Here is a 13,586-nt window from a genome sequence, read left to right on the forward strand (position 1 = left end):
AACTCCCATAAGATCTCGAGTATCGTAGTCATTCTCAAAAGGACCTTTCAAAAGGACTCCCGACTGTCTTTTTTTTTCCTTTCTGTCTTCTTTTAACTTACCCTCCTACTCTCGGATATCGAAGCCCTGAATCTGGCAGGACTACTGCTGTTCTGCATGCGTTGACATGCCGTGATTCAACCAGTTGGAAAACGAAATACAGTCCTTGACATGATAAACGGGAGCAAGAAAAGATATGAGCTGCATATACGAGGCGCGAAAAACAGACACCGAAATAAAACCGGACAACCGAAAAAAGGACAAAAATCTAGGAAAACAGTAAAGTGCCTATAGAGGCACATTCGATGAAGCGCCCATTCTTCTTCGCCCCGTCACAGCTGAGAAGTGATGGGTGTGCACAGCCGTTGCCGCTATACGCAGTCGATGAACGAGAGAGCGTCTCGGAGCGACCCTCGAAAGAAGGTGCTGGCGGCCGTCATTCGCACCCAACCGGCACCGAACCCGTGGAACTCGCCAAGAATGCGCGGCCAAATGACGGGAGACGAACTGAAGCGGACACGAGAGATAAGCAGCAGCTGCATGGCCGAAGAATCAACGCAGAACTCGTGCGGAAAAGAAACCGCAGTGAGGAATCGGGCAGTTGGAAACACAGTGCAAGATAGCGAGCGCATGCATTCGCGCAAAAAGATAGAAGTTTCGCTACTGAAGACAAAGACAGCGTTGGCGCTGCTGGTGCACTGAGGCCCGTAATGCGTGTTGCTTTACTCGACTTGCGAGGATGAAGGAATAGCAGCGGTGGCATTGGTCGCTGTAGTTACGGGCCCCTGCATAAGTTGTATAGTAAGCGAGACAGAGGAACTGAAGAAAACGGCATGAAAACTCGAAATAAATAAGCTGTAGGAATGGGGCAGGCATGCGGAAAAGCACAGTGCTGCGATCCATGCCGCTGGGCATGGCTGCCAGCCACGCATTAGCTGGAAATACTTTAGCCGCTTCCAGTAAACAAAAAAGCAGAAAAAAAAGATACGGTAGCTCCTCCTAAATCAGAGCACACAGACTTCATATTGCGTAATATTCTTACGCCTCGCGGTTCCCATCGATGCTTTATTTTTTTTATTTTTTTTTATTAAACTGACCTCCTTCACATTCATGGTCAAAACGACCATATCCACACTCACAAATTGTTTCACTATTTCTAATACCACTGACTTTTCACGTTTATTTCATGTCCTTTTCTTGTTTTCGTTTGTTTTATTCGCTGTAACAAGCTTGATATTAAAGCAAGAGACACTGCAGCCAATTTTCTAGTGGTGTAATGGTAGATCTTGTATAAATATTAATAATCGAATATCTACGTTTACTATATAATGACTTTAGAGTATGTGACTGATTATCAAGTGAGCCTTCTTCTAAAAGCCCTTTCCCATTTCCACAGCGTAGGGTAGCCAACCACACAAGTGTCATGGTTAACCTCCCTGCCTTCTCCCTCTTGTTTTCTTCCTTCCTACCTTGGTAGACATAATAACTAGGGGTGTGCGAATATTCGAAAATTTCGAATATTCGTCGAATATTACATTCAAGATATTCGTATTCGATTCGAAAATCGTGTATTCGAAAAGTTTCGAATATTCGATAACTTCGAATATTCGAAAAGTTCGAATGTTGCGATTCGATTATCATGCGTAAAATAACTCGTCTTCGACATTTCTGCTGTGTTCGTATAGCTAAAAACGTTGCCGAGAGTAGCGATAAACATCGTAAGTACACGGAGGCACGATATCTGCCTGCGACGAGCGCCCCAATACGCATGATTTATAGCTGGTGCATCTCCGACGTGCAGCGCTGTTGGCGATCATGTAACTGTACATTTTCAATATTATGTGGCCGTAACGTGCCGCACTACCACTCGTTCACTATGCGGGACCACTTCTGAAGAAACACAGTGACCCACGTGACTGGTGGCGGACTGTAGGCATCTTCAGATACCCCAGTATGGCAAAGCTTTGCCCCATGTAACTCCCTATACCGGCCACTTTTTCCAAGCGAGCGTGCCTTTTCAGTGGCGGGGGGGGGGGGTGTCTCTGTTAGAAGGGAGCGCCTGCTGCCTGGTCATGTGGAGCAACTCATATTTCTTCATGATAACATCTAGTCATTACATTCATTGTGCCGTGATATTTGCTTGTGTTGTGATGTGCATTGTGCAAGCCTGGACATTGTGTTCCGGAGATAGCAGTGTATGTTGTGTTGCCAGTCAGGCTGTTAATGTTTTTTTTTTTCAAATAGCTACATGTTAAATAAAATATTGTTACTGTGGAGGCATTTTTTTTTTTGATATTCGATATTCGATTCGATAGTCGAAGGTGGATATTCGTATTCGATTCGTATTCGAAAATTTTGATATTCGCACACCCCTAATAATAACAGTTTCACGTACGCCTGAAATACGTGTGTCACATTTATCTCATTCGGGGTGACCTGAGGGGCGCACTTGACAAAAACGTAATAGTTTTGTTTGGAATACTAGTGTATAGTGGAAGCAAGACGAAGGTACGGACGAAGCGATAAACACCCTGATAGGACTTGACAACAATTGTTACATAGCTACTGTCTCAACTAGGAGAGGTGGGGGGGAGAGGCTGAGCGAAGGGGGCGGCCGCCCTTGTGTTTCAGATGCCTACAACACAAGAGGGCGGGGGGGGGGGGGGAGGGGCAATGTCCGCCCTAAACTTTTACCCAGTAGGACCTGTTCCGTTTTAAAGTAGTGTAATAGTCACGCAGGTGACCATAACACTACCTTTCTCTTTTTATGGTGTCAAGCGTGCATGCCTCAAGCGCTACGAGAAGCCGTATCTCCTTACAGTGTAACAATACCGCCATTCAAGGCATATATTACCTTTTATTTCGCTCCATGAGCTTCATACCCTGAAAGAGATCTCTCAGCTGTGCAGATAAGCCCACACATATCGCATCTCAGTTCCATACACAACGTTGATTCTAAGTACAAGCCCTTCATGGTATCTATTTCAATAAACACCAATTTCAAGAACAATCCAGGCCCCGTTCTGAAGCTTTAAGAAGTAGCTATTTATAGCTTCCATTCGGGCATTCGCGACAGAGTGCTTCACGATGCTCTGAAGCGTTGCTGAGTGAGTTCCCCTAAACGTTTCTTCGTGGAACGTCAGCTTTAGCCACTTCTTTGTAATAACCACTGGACAAGGAACATCCTTTCTTTTACGCATCGATGGTATCGCTGCACACGTGACGAGTATATTATGGAACAAAAAAAAAGTGCAGAGCGCCAGGTCATCAAATTCTCGTTAGCGGCAAGCAGTGCTTACATTTAGTCATTTTTGTCGTGGAAAAAAAAATCTCCTCTTTGTCGAATGTACAAATCGACTCTTAAAAATGATAGAATTTTATCAGTTGCAACACGTCTGGACTCGTATCAATGCCTGTCATTATTTACGCGTTGTCGTAGCAACCCCCCCCCCCTTTTTTTAAGGGAAAGGGTCACTGTAAGGGAAGTTGACACTGAAGACGAATGCCTCTAGCAGTTTGCACTCGGGTCAGTCTGTCACTCAGTCAGTCAAAAACTTTATTGAAAGGTCCTGAGGAGAACCGTTATTTATTTTTCTCCCTATTTCTTTTCTTTAAAAAAAGCCATCACTAGTTGCGCCCTAACGCATTTTGCTCGCAGAAAACGCCCCCACAACAAAGCAATTAGGTCACTTCGTTAATGACACTGAACGCGCCTAGGCTTCTGCGTCAAATACAAACAAAATCCTGCAGGAATCCTTAGACCGCATTCAGGCGCAAAAAAAAGTAAACCACGGCTTCTTATAGCTAAGTTTGTAAATCACTAAGTACCACAGGCTATTATCGCCAGGTTTCGTTAATGGTAATGGAGCAGTAATGCATGCGTACGCTCTGCCTGAATATATCGCTGCTACCCAAGATAAATAAACACTAAAGACTCCGCTTTCTGTTAATGCCGTCATCACCAAAAACTATTGCGTTGTTATTGTTTGTATGAGAAAATTACAGACACAGTTAATGCTGGGCATACAATTAGGGAAGGAGACCGGCCATTGGCAAATAAAAGAAAAGAGAAGAAGAAGAAGAAGAAGAAGAGAGACATACGAAGGAGAACTTTTTGTGAATTCGGCTCCAGTTATGTAACACAATTTTACCGCAACATCCTAGAGTCTTGCTCTAATATATCATCTCTTTAAACTATATTCAACCATTCTGCGCATTCTACAGGGAAAAAAAAACTGCAGTCATAAAAGGGGTGTTCAAATGAAAAGGTATGAAATGTCGTAACAACATGACCGCTTACACAGATGCCTATGCCGCTATTGGAGAATGTATCGAGACACCTAGAGATGCAATTGGGGTCGCTGCCGTGGATTGGACCATGCGGGGGCGCCCGCACGCGGAGTAGAGAGCAGAGGCTCTTATAAAGAGCGCCGTCCAATTGACGCGGCAGTGTGTGTGAGGACAGGATGGCGTTCACAATGCAAAATTCGACGATTGTGTAGTAGCGGGGGGCTAAACGATTTCTGACAGCGGCAGGTGTTAAACCGGCCACCATTCAGCGTCTGGGATTTCCATGTGTTTGGTCCACTGAAAAAACACCTATAAAGGAATCTCTTCAACTAGGACGGCGAACTGAAGTACGCTGTGAAGGAGTGGCTCTCGTCACGGCCACAGGAAGTATGGGAACAAGGAATCCTTCGGCTCGTCCATCAACGGGATCGTTGTGATCAGGAACATAGTGTATACTTTGAATAAATTCTTCATTTATACGCAGTCTCGTTTCGTACCTTTTCATCTGAACCCCCCTTATATATGATACCAGATACATACATACTCCTCGCAGTTTCAGGATGTCATGTGTTATACACTAAGCGTAAAATACCACTGTAATATTGCTAAATTGTTCGGGTATAATGACTGTTATGTTGCGGTCCGCAAAATCACTCTGCTCCCTCCAATCAGGAGCGGTCAATACGCGACGCCACAGTTAGTTCCGCACCCCAAAACTTCCCTCTGATTGTTCGAGTCGAGCGTGACGGGAAAACGAGTACTAATGAGAACGTAGGCCTGACTTTCTTCCCGGCCAATGAGTGGCCACAGTCTGCGTTCGACGCACGAGAGCCTGCGGCGAATGTCAATGAGTCGGTCTTACTAACGTGACCTGCTTAACTATTTTTTAGGGCTACGCTGTTGGGAACCAGTACCACTCGTGCCCTCATTGCGTTAATGTTCTCGTTTGCTCCATTATGTTTTAATGCGGATTTCTGGCTTGAGTATATCTTTTTTTTTCTGTTCTGCTGATCAACCATGCATAAGAGATAAGTTCACGGACTTAGGTTGTAAAGCATCCATGCATTTAAAACATCGTTCAGTAGCAATGGTGCGAAAGGTGCAGTTAAAGAAATAGATACACACATTGAAAGAGCGTATGCTTTGGCATGTTGGTAATTATGTTTCACTTTTTGAGCGCACTAATGAACAAGGACGCTCTGTCCGCGTCGCTTTTCGTCCTTGTTCATTTGTGCGCTCAAAAAGTGAAACAAGATGCACACTGTATAAACAGCTACTTGTGGGGCTGGTTGATAAAACCTCACTGCGAGTGCGCTAACGCTAGCAAAACGTAGCGAGCTAAAATATTTAGAAGCCTCGGAAAGTAAACATCACAGCTTGGTCAACAACAACAACAACAACAACAACAACAACAACAAAAAACGAGTGCTCTGTGATATCGAAATAAAAAAAAACAGCGTTTTTGTCTTTTTTTGTTATTTATTGGCAGTCTTAGCAGCACCATCCACCACCCTCACATCAGAAGTTCTTGTCGAATATTGGACTCACAACATCGCCGCAGTCACAGATGCACTCTGCTTGGTGGTTGAAGAAGATGGCGGAGGAAAAGAAAAACATATTTAAAGGACTGTGTACTGTAATGGCGAAGAACGACAACGGGGCTCTGGCGCGAGAGCAGGATGCGCGAAGAAGAGAAGAACGAGGGCAGAATAAGAACAGCCGGCCCACGAACGGGCGTTGTCTCTTGTTTCTCTGTTTCTTCTTCACAATGGCGCAGCCTACGACGCGAATCGAACCTTGGAGATGAAGCCACCTGCCCTCGAGGGTCGTCGGCAGCACGGGTCGCTCCATCCAAGGAACGCCGTCCACGATTCCTCGATCATGGACTCCACGACTCGACCTCTGCTGCCGCTACGCATCGAATCATCCGCGGACGGCGTCCATGCCTCTGCGGTGTTTCCAGCGTACGACCTGCCAGGCACGATGCTACCACCATCGTCTGTGAATCCGCACGGGCTCCTGTCGTCTGGGAACGTCGCATACGCTTCCCGTGACATGCACCCCGTGCCCAAGACTGTCCCAACGCGGGAGCATCCAAGGGACGCCGTTCAGGCTTCTTTGGACGTGGAAGTTGCCGTCGGGCGTATTGCTACCGCCGCACACTCCGCGGACGTGAGTCCTCGAGCTTTCTGCGCCTCATCCGACGGCGCCACGGAGCTGTTCTGTGCCATCGCACACCTCCGCGACGAGATTAACGGCTGGATAGCGTGGTGCTCCGAGATGTGTCCGGCCGCTATACCTTCATTGTGCACAATGGATGCCCTTTTAGCCGAAGCTGCCTCACAGGACCAGGAAGAGACCTCACCCGAGAGCCGCAGAGAGCTCCTGAATTCCCTCACGGAGCTCTCATACCAACTAGGCTGCTTGGCGTCGTCATGCTCCGGAGTTTCGGCTGCCGTATCACCATCACCGGCTGCCTGCGAACTGCCGGAGTTCCGCGGCTTCCAGGACGACGCCGACCATTGGGTGGCCACCGTCAACGCTCTTGGAGCTCGCCAAGCGTGGACGGACCAACGGAAATGGTGCGTGGCCATTGACCGCCTTCGGCATGCTGCCGCGGCGTGGCATAGATTCGAAGGCGTGCGGCAGCAGTCCTGGGCGGACTGGAGCTTCAAGCTCATTGCTGCTTTTGGCCGGACACCCTCCAACTTCTATGCGACCACCGAGGCCAATCTGACCGTTACCGAGGATGGAGCTCAGGAGGGGTTCCACCTCGGGGCTGCAGCTCGGGCGTTCAACAACCTGCCCTCCAGCGGACATATAGCTCGCGAGGCGCAGCGCCACCCTGGTGCAGCTGTGCCCTGTAGCTGCTCGACGGACAGCTTTACGGAGTGCCCTGCGGCAGTCGTCCGCACTAGCCGCAAGGTGTCCTCCTCCCCACAGGTGTCAGACTCCGCGTCGATACCTGCCCCACAACGACCCTTGACACAGACCAAGACCGTCTCTGAGCCACAGCAGCCGGCGAGCCGGCCTCCAAGTTGGCCAGTGCTAGAGTGCCTGGAGGCGTCGGCCTACTGTGTGACGACTTCACCTCCCTCGCTACAAGCCGGAGACGATGCACTAGCCACCACTTCCGGTTTGGCCAACAGACAGGAGTCACATAATCCCCGGACGTCGCCGCAGTCATTGGCCGAGTGGGATGACTCTCGCCAATTGCCAAGTGCCGTCTCCATAGAAGAACCTGAAATGCCTATGCCCATGCCGCCTGTAATCGAGAACCTACCGGTGCAACCCATGTTTGCACCTGATTACAATGGGTTTGACCAGGATGGCTTGACCGCACGTCGCCCATTGTCAAGAACCACCAGCTCGTTCACCAGTACGACATCAGCGATACCGCAAGAGCACGACTTGCCTCACAAGCCAGTACGTGAACTCTGCTCTGCGATGCCACAGATGTCTAGTGGAACATCCCGTCGCCCCTTCACGCACAGCGAACGGCGTAGAAGTCCCCGCTCAGTGTGGACTGTCGTGGCACTGCAGCCCAGATTCGCTGCCGTGTCTTCCCAACTGCGACGGGATAGTCATGATGATCTGCAACCGATGCGACAACTCCGCATCAGCCAGTACCACCTGCTAGCTCCATATTCTACAGGTGACCACATGCATTCACAGCGTGGAAGAGACCTGCAACGACCACCCCGGTACAGCCAGTGTCGTCCACCAGAATGTTTGGCAGCTCAGCAGGACAAGTCACGGCGTATACAACACCGACCACCGCGACACAGTCAATGCCGCCCGCCTGAACTACGTTTGGCACCTCATGAAACGAAGTCACTGCGTGGCCGAGATCGGCCACCTCGATGCAGCCAGTGCCGCCCACCAGAGACACTGTCGGCAGCTGCGGCCGCTCGCAGTCGTGGCCGAGTGTAATGGCGAAGAACGACAACGGGGCTCTGGCGCGAGAGCAGGATGCGCGAAGAAGAGAAGAACGAGGGCAGAATAAGAACAGCCGGCCCACGAACGGGCGTTGTCTCTTGTTTCTCTGTTTCTTCTTCACAGTACTTATAATTTCTGAAATAGCGGAATAGCGGTTTTTTCCTTCTCCTACGGATGCATTTCAAATTAATTCCCCGTGCTAAGATGTACGTTTATAATTCTCACGCATCTATTTTAAAGCAAGCTTAATACTGTTTGCGTAGGAGTTCAATGAAGTAGCCAAGAATCGCACCATATAATTCCAACCTTTCGTCGATGAAGTTGGTACGGCAGTCCGAGTCAAGAGAAGGGTTCAGTTGAAGCAGTCTAGCTTAAGAATGCGGTAACACGTGGTTGAACTCTAATACGTTGACGCATTGTAAAATCAGACATGCAATCGTACTGACCCTGTAAAGTCATGAGAGTCTTTTAGCTTTAGCGATTTACGTCTAACATCTTTTGTGCGAGCATGTTATTTCCGTTGCCCGTCTTCTTCATTTTTTTAAATTTTGTGGTGTGTCTTTCTTTCTACATTCCTTTGTTACTCGCTCTTCATATAGCACATACTTGCGCAACCGTACTTGTTCTCATAACGATGTCTTTCGCGCAGCGCACGCGTATATCAAAGTTTAGGGGGGAACCAACGTGGGCGGATACAGGAAGGCTTCGGTTTTTCACTTCGTGTGAGAGCGCTTGGTGCGCTACGACCCACAAGCCGGAGCAACAATTTATCACGCTGATTGAATCCATAAGCCAGGAAAGTCGTCGACTGTTGCGCCACTAGCTCGGCGTTTCTAACCCCTTTGCATTGTCCGTGCATCGCATGAGTTACCAACTATACGCTGAAAAGAAAAATGTGTTCCTGATTCTGACTCTGCGAGTTTTGCGGTCGCGAAAACGAGACGTAGCATTGTTCTGAGATGGCAAGAAACAGCAAAATATTCTTGTTTCAGGGAGACAAAAACGCAATGCAGATTTCAAACTTTGTTTGAGTATGGGAGCGTGTAATTTTCCAACCATCCGCCCACACTCAGCTGGTTTTTGCACTCACAATATTTTCGTATTTAAAATGGGTGATGATGCAAGCGTGCATGTTTCAGCAGTGTCAGAAATCAAACAGCTTTGCACGCAGTTTTCCTTTATATGTCTTTCAATACCTCAATATCTGGTAATATTTATTGCGAGCAGGTTATACTTCAAATTCTCAGTCATCGACTTTTTTGGTAATCATATTCTTGTGCTGGTGAAGCTGAAAGTAATGAAAGAAATATTGAACCATACAACGCTGAACAAAAATGGGCTTCGACGCATGATTGTAAATTGTGCAAAAAAAGAACAATAAACAACCAGAAATAACGGACACAAAGGCGCAGTGAGGCACATTTGCATATGGCGCATCAATATGGCGAGGCTTCTTCGGTGTTCCGTGTTTTCTTTGACTGTTAACAACTATATGCGAGCTGAATATGTGGGTTTACACTTCTGGCCTACGCATCTTTCCAGGTTCAAAAAAAAATCACCATTTTACGTGCGTGGCCTCGTGGAAGTGGGAGAAGTCTTACGTGCGTTGGCCGATTGGAGACAACCGGATGCGGTCAATTTGTACACGCTCCTAGTAGGCAGGCAGGCAAATAACTTTGTTATTATCCGGAGGCCGCGCTCGACCCCCCTTAGGGGGTGACACCGGTGGGCCACTCCCACAACGGGACGGGGAGGTTTAACTATACGGCCATGTCGCGGGGCCTCTAGATGGCCCTAAGCTGGTCTCCTTTGTCTTCGCTAGTGAGTGCCAGTGGGCCAAATGTTCGCCTATGTCCGACCGTGGCTGGCTCACAGGAACGATCGCGAGGACAGGGTCATCCTAGCCTGCCTCTGTGCAACAGAGCGTCGCTTTGTTCCGGTATCTGCCTCACTGCTAGCAGCCTGGACGGAAACGACACAGGCTAAGTTGTACTTCCGCGACATGGTGTCGACGCTGAGACGCGCCCTTGTGATTGCACTTCCTGACAAAAGCGACCTGGCGAAAAATGGAGCCGAGGCGTTCGTTGCGATCAGGGTCGTGACCACCAATAAGTTGATCAGTTTTAACACATTCCTGTCTGTCTGATGGTGTCTGATGATGAAAAGTTATTCCTTTACGCGCCGCGGTGGTCTAGTGGTTATGGTACTTGGCTGTTGACCCGCAGGTCGCGGGATGGAATCACGGCGGCGGCGGCCGCACTTAGATGGAGGCGAAATGCTAAGGAACCGTATGCTTAGAATTAGGTGCATGCTAAAGAACCGCATGTGGTCGAAATTTACAGAGCCATTCACTACGGTGTCTCTTATAAATATATCGTCGTTTTGGGGCATAAAAACCCAACAATTGTTAAAAATTATTGATTTCGTAAAAGTCAGATTAGCAGTCGGCCTTCACTAATCGTATGTTCGCTATCGCATTGCAATTGATCGACGTCCATAAGAATATGGACGTCGAGTTTCGCAGGCCGTCTGAAGTAGGCGAGCGCGAAAGTATATACGCTAGCTTGCCAAATCTCACTCTGGCTTTATCGATTTGTTATCATTTCCGCAGCCGAGCAAAACGAGAGCGAGTCTGCATGCCACATGTAAGACCTATCATCAACATTCCTCTCGACCGACGTCTTCATCGGCAACCTGATCCTTCTGTTCAAAGCAGACACTTTCATCGGCGCTAAACTGTCCCATGCACTCATAGCAGAGGTGGTGAAAGACGGCTCGTACGAACTTCACGGTAGCTTCAGGTGATCTGTATGAAGAGTAGGACACATGGTGTTCGTACCTTCGCTGTACCTGTCTGGAGACCTGCTGCACGTCGAAGCGTCCGGGCCAAGCCTGGACGTGTCCACGGTAGGAGTGCCCATCCTGATATCCTGGGCGCGTTCTACAATGTCTGTCGGAAAGAACAACTGATCTACGACAGGTACATCGTACACAGCCTGCGTGTGCAAAAACCATCCTCTAGATCACGCATTGTGCGACAGGGCCTTCGATGAAGCGCTGCTCACTAATGCGCTGCTCGTGCCTTGGGCGATAAGGGTGGCGTTGACTGCAACATCCACGATGCCTGGGAAAGATTACGGTGCTTCGGGTTATGGTGGCCAGTCGACACAATCAACGTCGACGGCAGTGCCGCTGACTCCAGCGACAGCGCGAGGATGCAAATTTTTTTTCGTGAGACTATGCCTGGTGGAGTGCGGTGACCCTGCAGGCGCACCGGCTTGCACTTACGCGACGGCACATTCGCCAAGAATTCGCTGAGGCCTTCGGCTGCCCGAGGCATCCGGAGCCGCCCGGTCATAATCCCTGCTCTGATCCCTGCACTGACACTGAGGAGCCTGGCCGCTAGGCTTAAACCAATTTCCGGCAATAGTATGCTTAAAGGACTTGATTGATGGCTTCTACTTTCATGTACTTTCAACGCTTCTATTTCCATGTACTTTGGTTAACTTGGCATTATTTGACATAAGTTTAGCTGAGGAGACCTTTCTTGCCTACCGGAATTGAGCCTCACTTGGATACTAGCATGACAAGGTTTCACGTCAATACCTTCAGATTGAACAAGTCCATAACCTCCGAGATCGTTGCTAGAGAAATGCCGGAGTTCACTCCAGCTTATACGCGGAATCCGATAATCGATGTATGTTTTAGAATCTTCGGGGAATATTTTTCGGCGCCTTGTGTTTTTACGTATTTGGTGCGCGATTATAAGGGCACAAACTTATAACTGGACCGGTGGCGGTAGTGCTTCGGAATACGGAGAAATATTGCGAATTTAGAAGCTGTGCGATAAGCCTGCTTCTTACATATTCACTTATTTGCTGTGTAACACGCAGACGCACTAAATATTCTTCCTAGCGATCAACTAAAACCACTATATCATGCTACTGCAACTGTTATTCAGTATTAGATGTTGTTCTTTCTTGCAGTGTAACTCATTGAACTAGTTCATCCCCAATGTCGACATCATGTACTGCATGAAACTATCATACATATACGTGTGGCGCCATTATGTGCACCTAGCTTTAAAAAAAACATTAATAAAATATTTATAGTAATTCATTTAATAATAAAATAATTGATTGCGTTTAACGCCCCAAAACCACGATATGATTTTTAGAGGTGGCGTAGTGGAGGGCTCCGGAAATTTTAACTACCTGGGGTTCTTTAACGTGCGCCTAAATCTAAGTGCACGGGCTTCGAGCATTTTCGCCTCCATCGAAAACGCGGCCGCCGCGGCCGCGATTTCATAACGCGATCCGCGGGTCAGCAGTCGGGCACCATAACCACTAGACCACCGTGGCGGGTTTCATAGTAATCCAAAGAACCCGAACGTCTAGTAGTTCAAGCTGGTTTTCTACCATTAGGTTGGCTACGGGATATTTCTGTTCTCGGTATAAACACTAATGCAGCCATTGATTCGCGCTCTAAATGCAGGATGAAGTTGCGAGAATGCGCCCTTTCACGGACCCAATTCATTTGTCCATCTTGTGCCTAAAGCATGAAGCATGAAGCATGACGGATGATGATGATGATAATAATCATCAGCCACATCATCAACAAAGTGTAAATGAACAATCAATCTACTTTAGTTATTCAATTTTTCAAGCTTTGAGTATGAAGAACAGTTTCCCATGAGGGCTTTGTATACGTTATACGCAATTTCCGACTCAGAATCTGTATTTTTTTCCTTGCGCATTTTCTTTCTAGCATCACAAGGAAAGTGACGAAGTTTGAAACACATTGACGAATATTCGAGTACTATTCCCTATAATTAAGTTTTCTATAAATTTGTAAAACCACCCAATTTTTCGCCAGAATTGGGTGGTGTCCACACACATGAACTAGGCGAACTACAACAACAATAACTCGAGTACTCGCTTGCGCCCTAACAGCAGTAGTGCTTCTCAGCATTTCATCTACAAGAGTAACGTTATTAATTTGACGCGCTATCGCTCAAGAAGAAAGCCTTTAAAAAACCAACATCATTTATGCATTGACGTCTTTCTCGCATTCTAAGCAGCTTAGTAATGTCAAGAGTTAGTCTAGTTAGTTCTGCGTGATTCAAAGTGAAACAGCAGCGCCACTTTTCCGAGGAGGACAAAATCTGACAAGGGGTACAAGGACCAGCACGTGTACTTGATTAAAAAATGTAATAAAGCTTTCGAAATCTTTTCTTGACCTTGCGCCCTTACTTTACTTCGAAGATGACGCAGAAGAAGCAGTCAGCTAATATAGGTATCATCCATAGGTTACAATAC

General features: G+C 47.7%; 1 protein-coding gene across 1 annotated transcript in view; it reads left to right on the forward strand.

The window, feature by feature from the left end:
• Nucleotides 1–387: 387 nt before the first annotated feature.
• LOC119381238 (cytosolic non-specific dipeptidase) overlaps nucleotides 388–13,586 on the forward strand; it is a 33,348-nt gene continuing 20,149 nt past the window's right edge. Inside the window, exons 1-3 of the mRNA XM_037649175.2 lie at nucleotides 388–624; nucleotides 7,078–7,755; nucleotides 7,873–7,984. Coding sequence (XP_037505103.2) covers nucleotides 388–624; nucleotides 7,078–7,755; nucleotides 7,873–7,984 — 1,027 coding nt within the window. The remainder of the gene's footprint in view (nucleotides 625–7,077; nucleotides 7,756–7,872; nucleotides 7,985–13,586) is intronic.

The sequence above is a fragment of the Rhipicephalus sanguineus genome, chromosome 2, assembly GCF_013339695.2.
Source record: "Rhipicephalus sanguineus isolate Rsan-2018 chromosome 2, BIME_Rsan_1.4, whole genome shotgun sequence".
Lineage (NCBI taxonomy): Eukaryota > Metazoa > Arthropoda > Arachnida > Ixodida > Ixodidae > Rhipicephalus > Rhipicephalus sanguineus.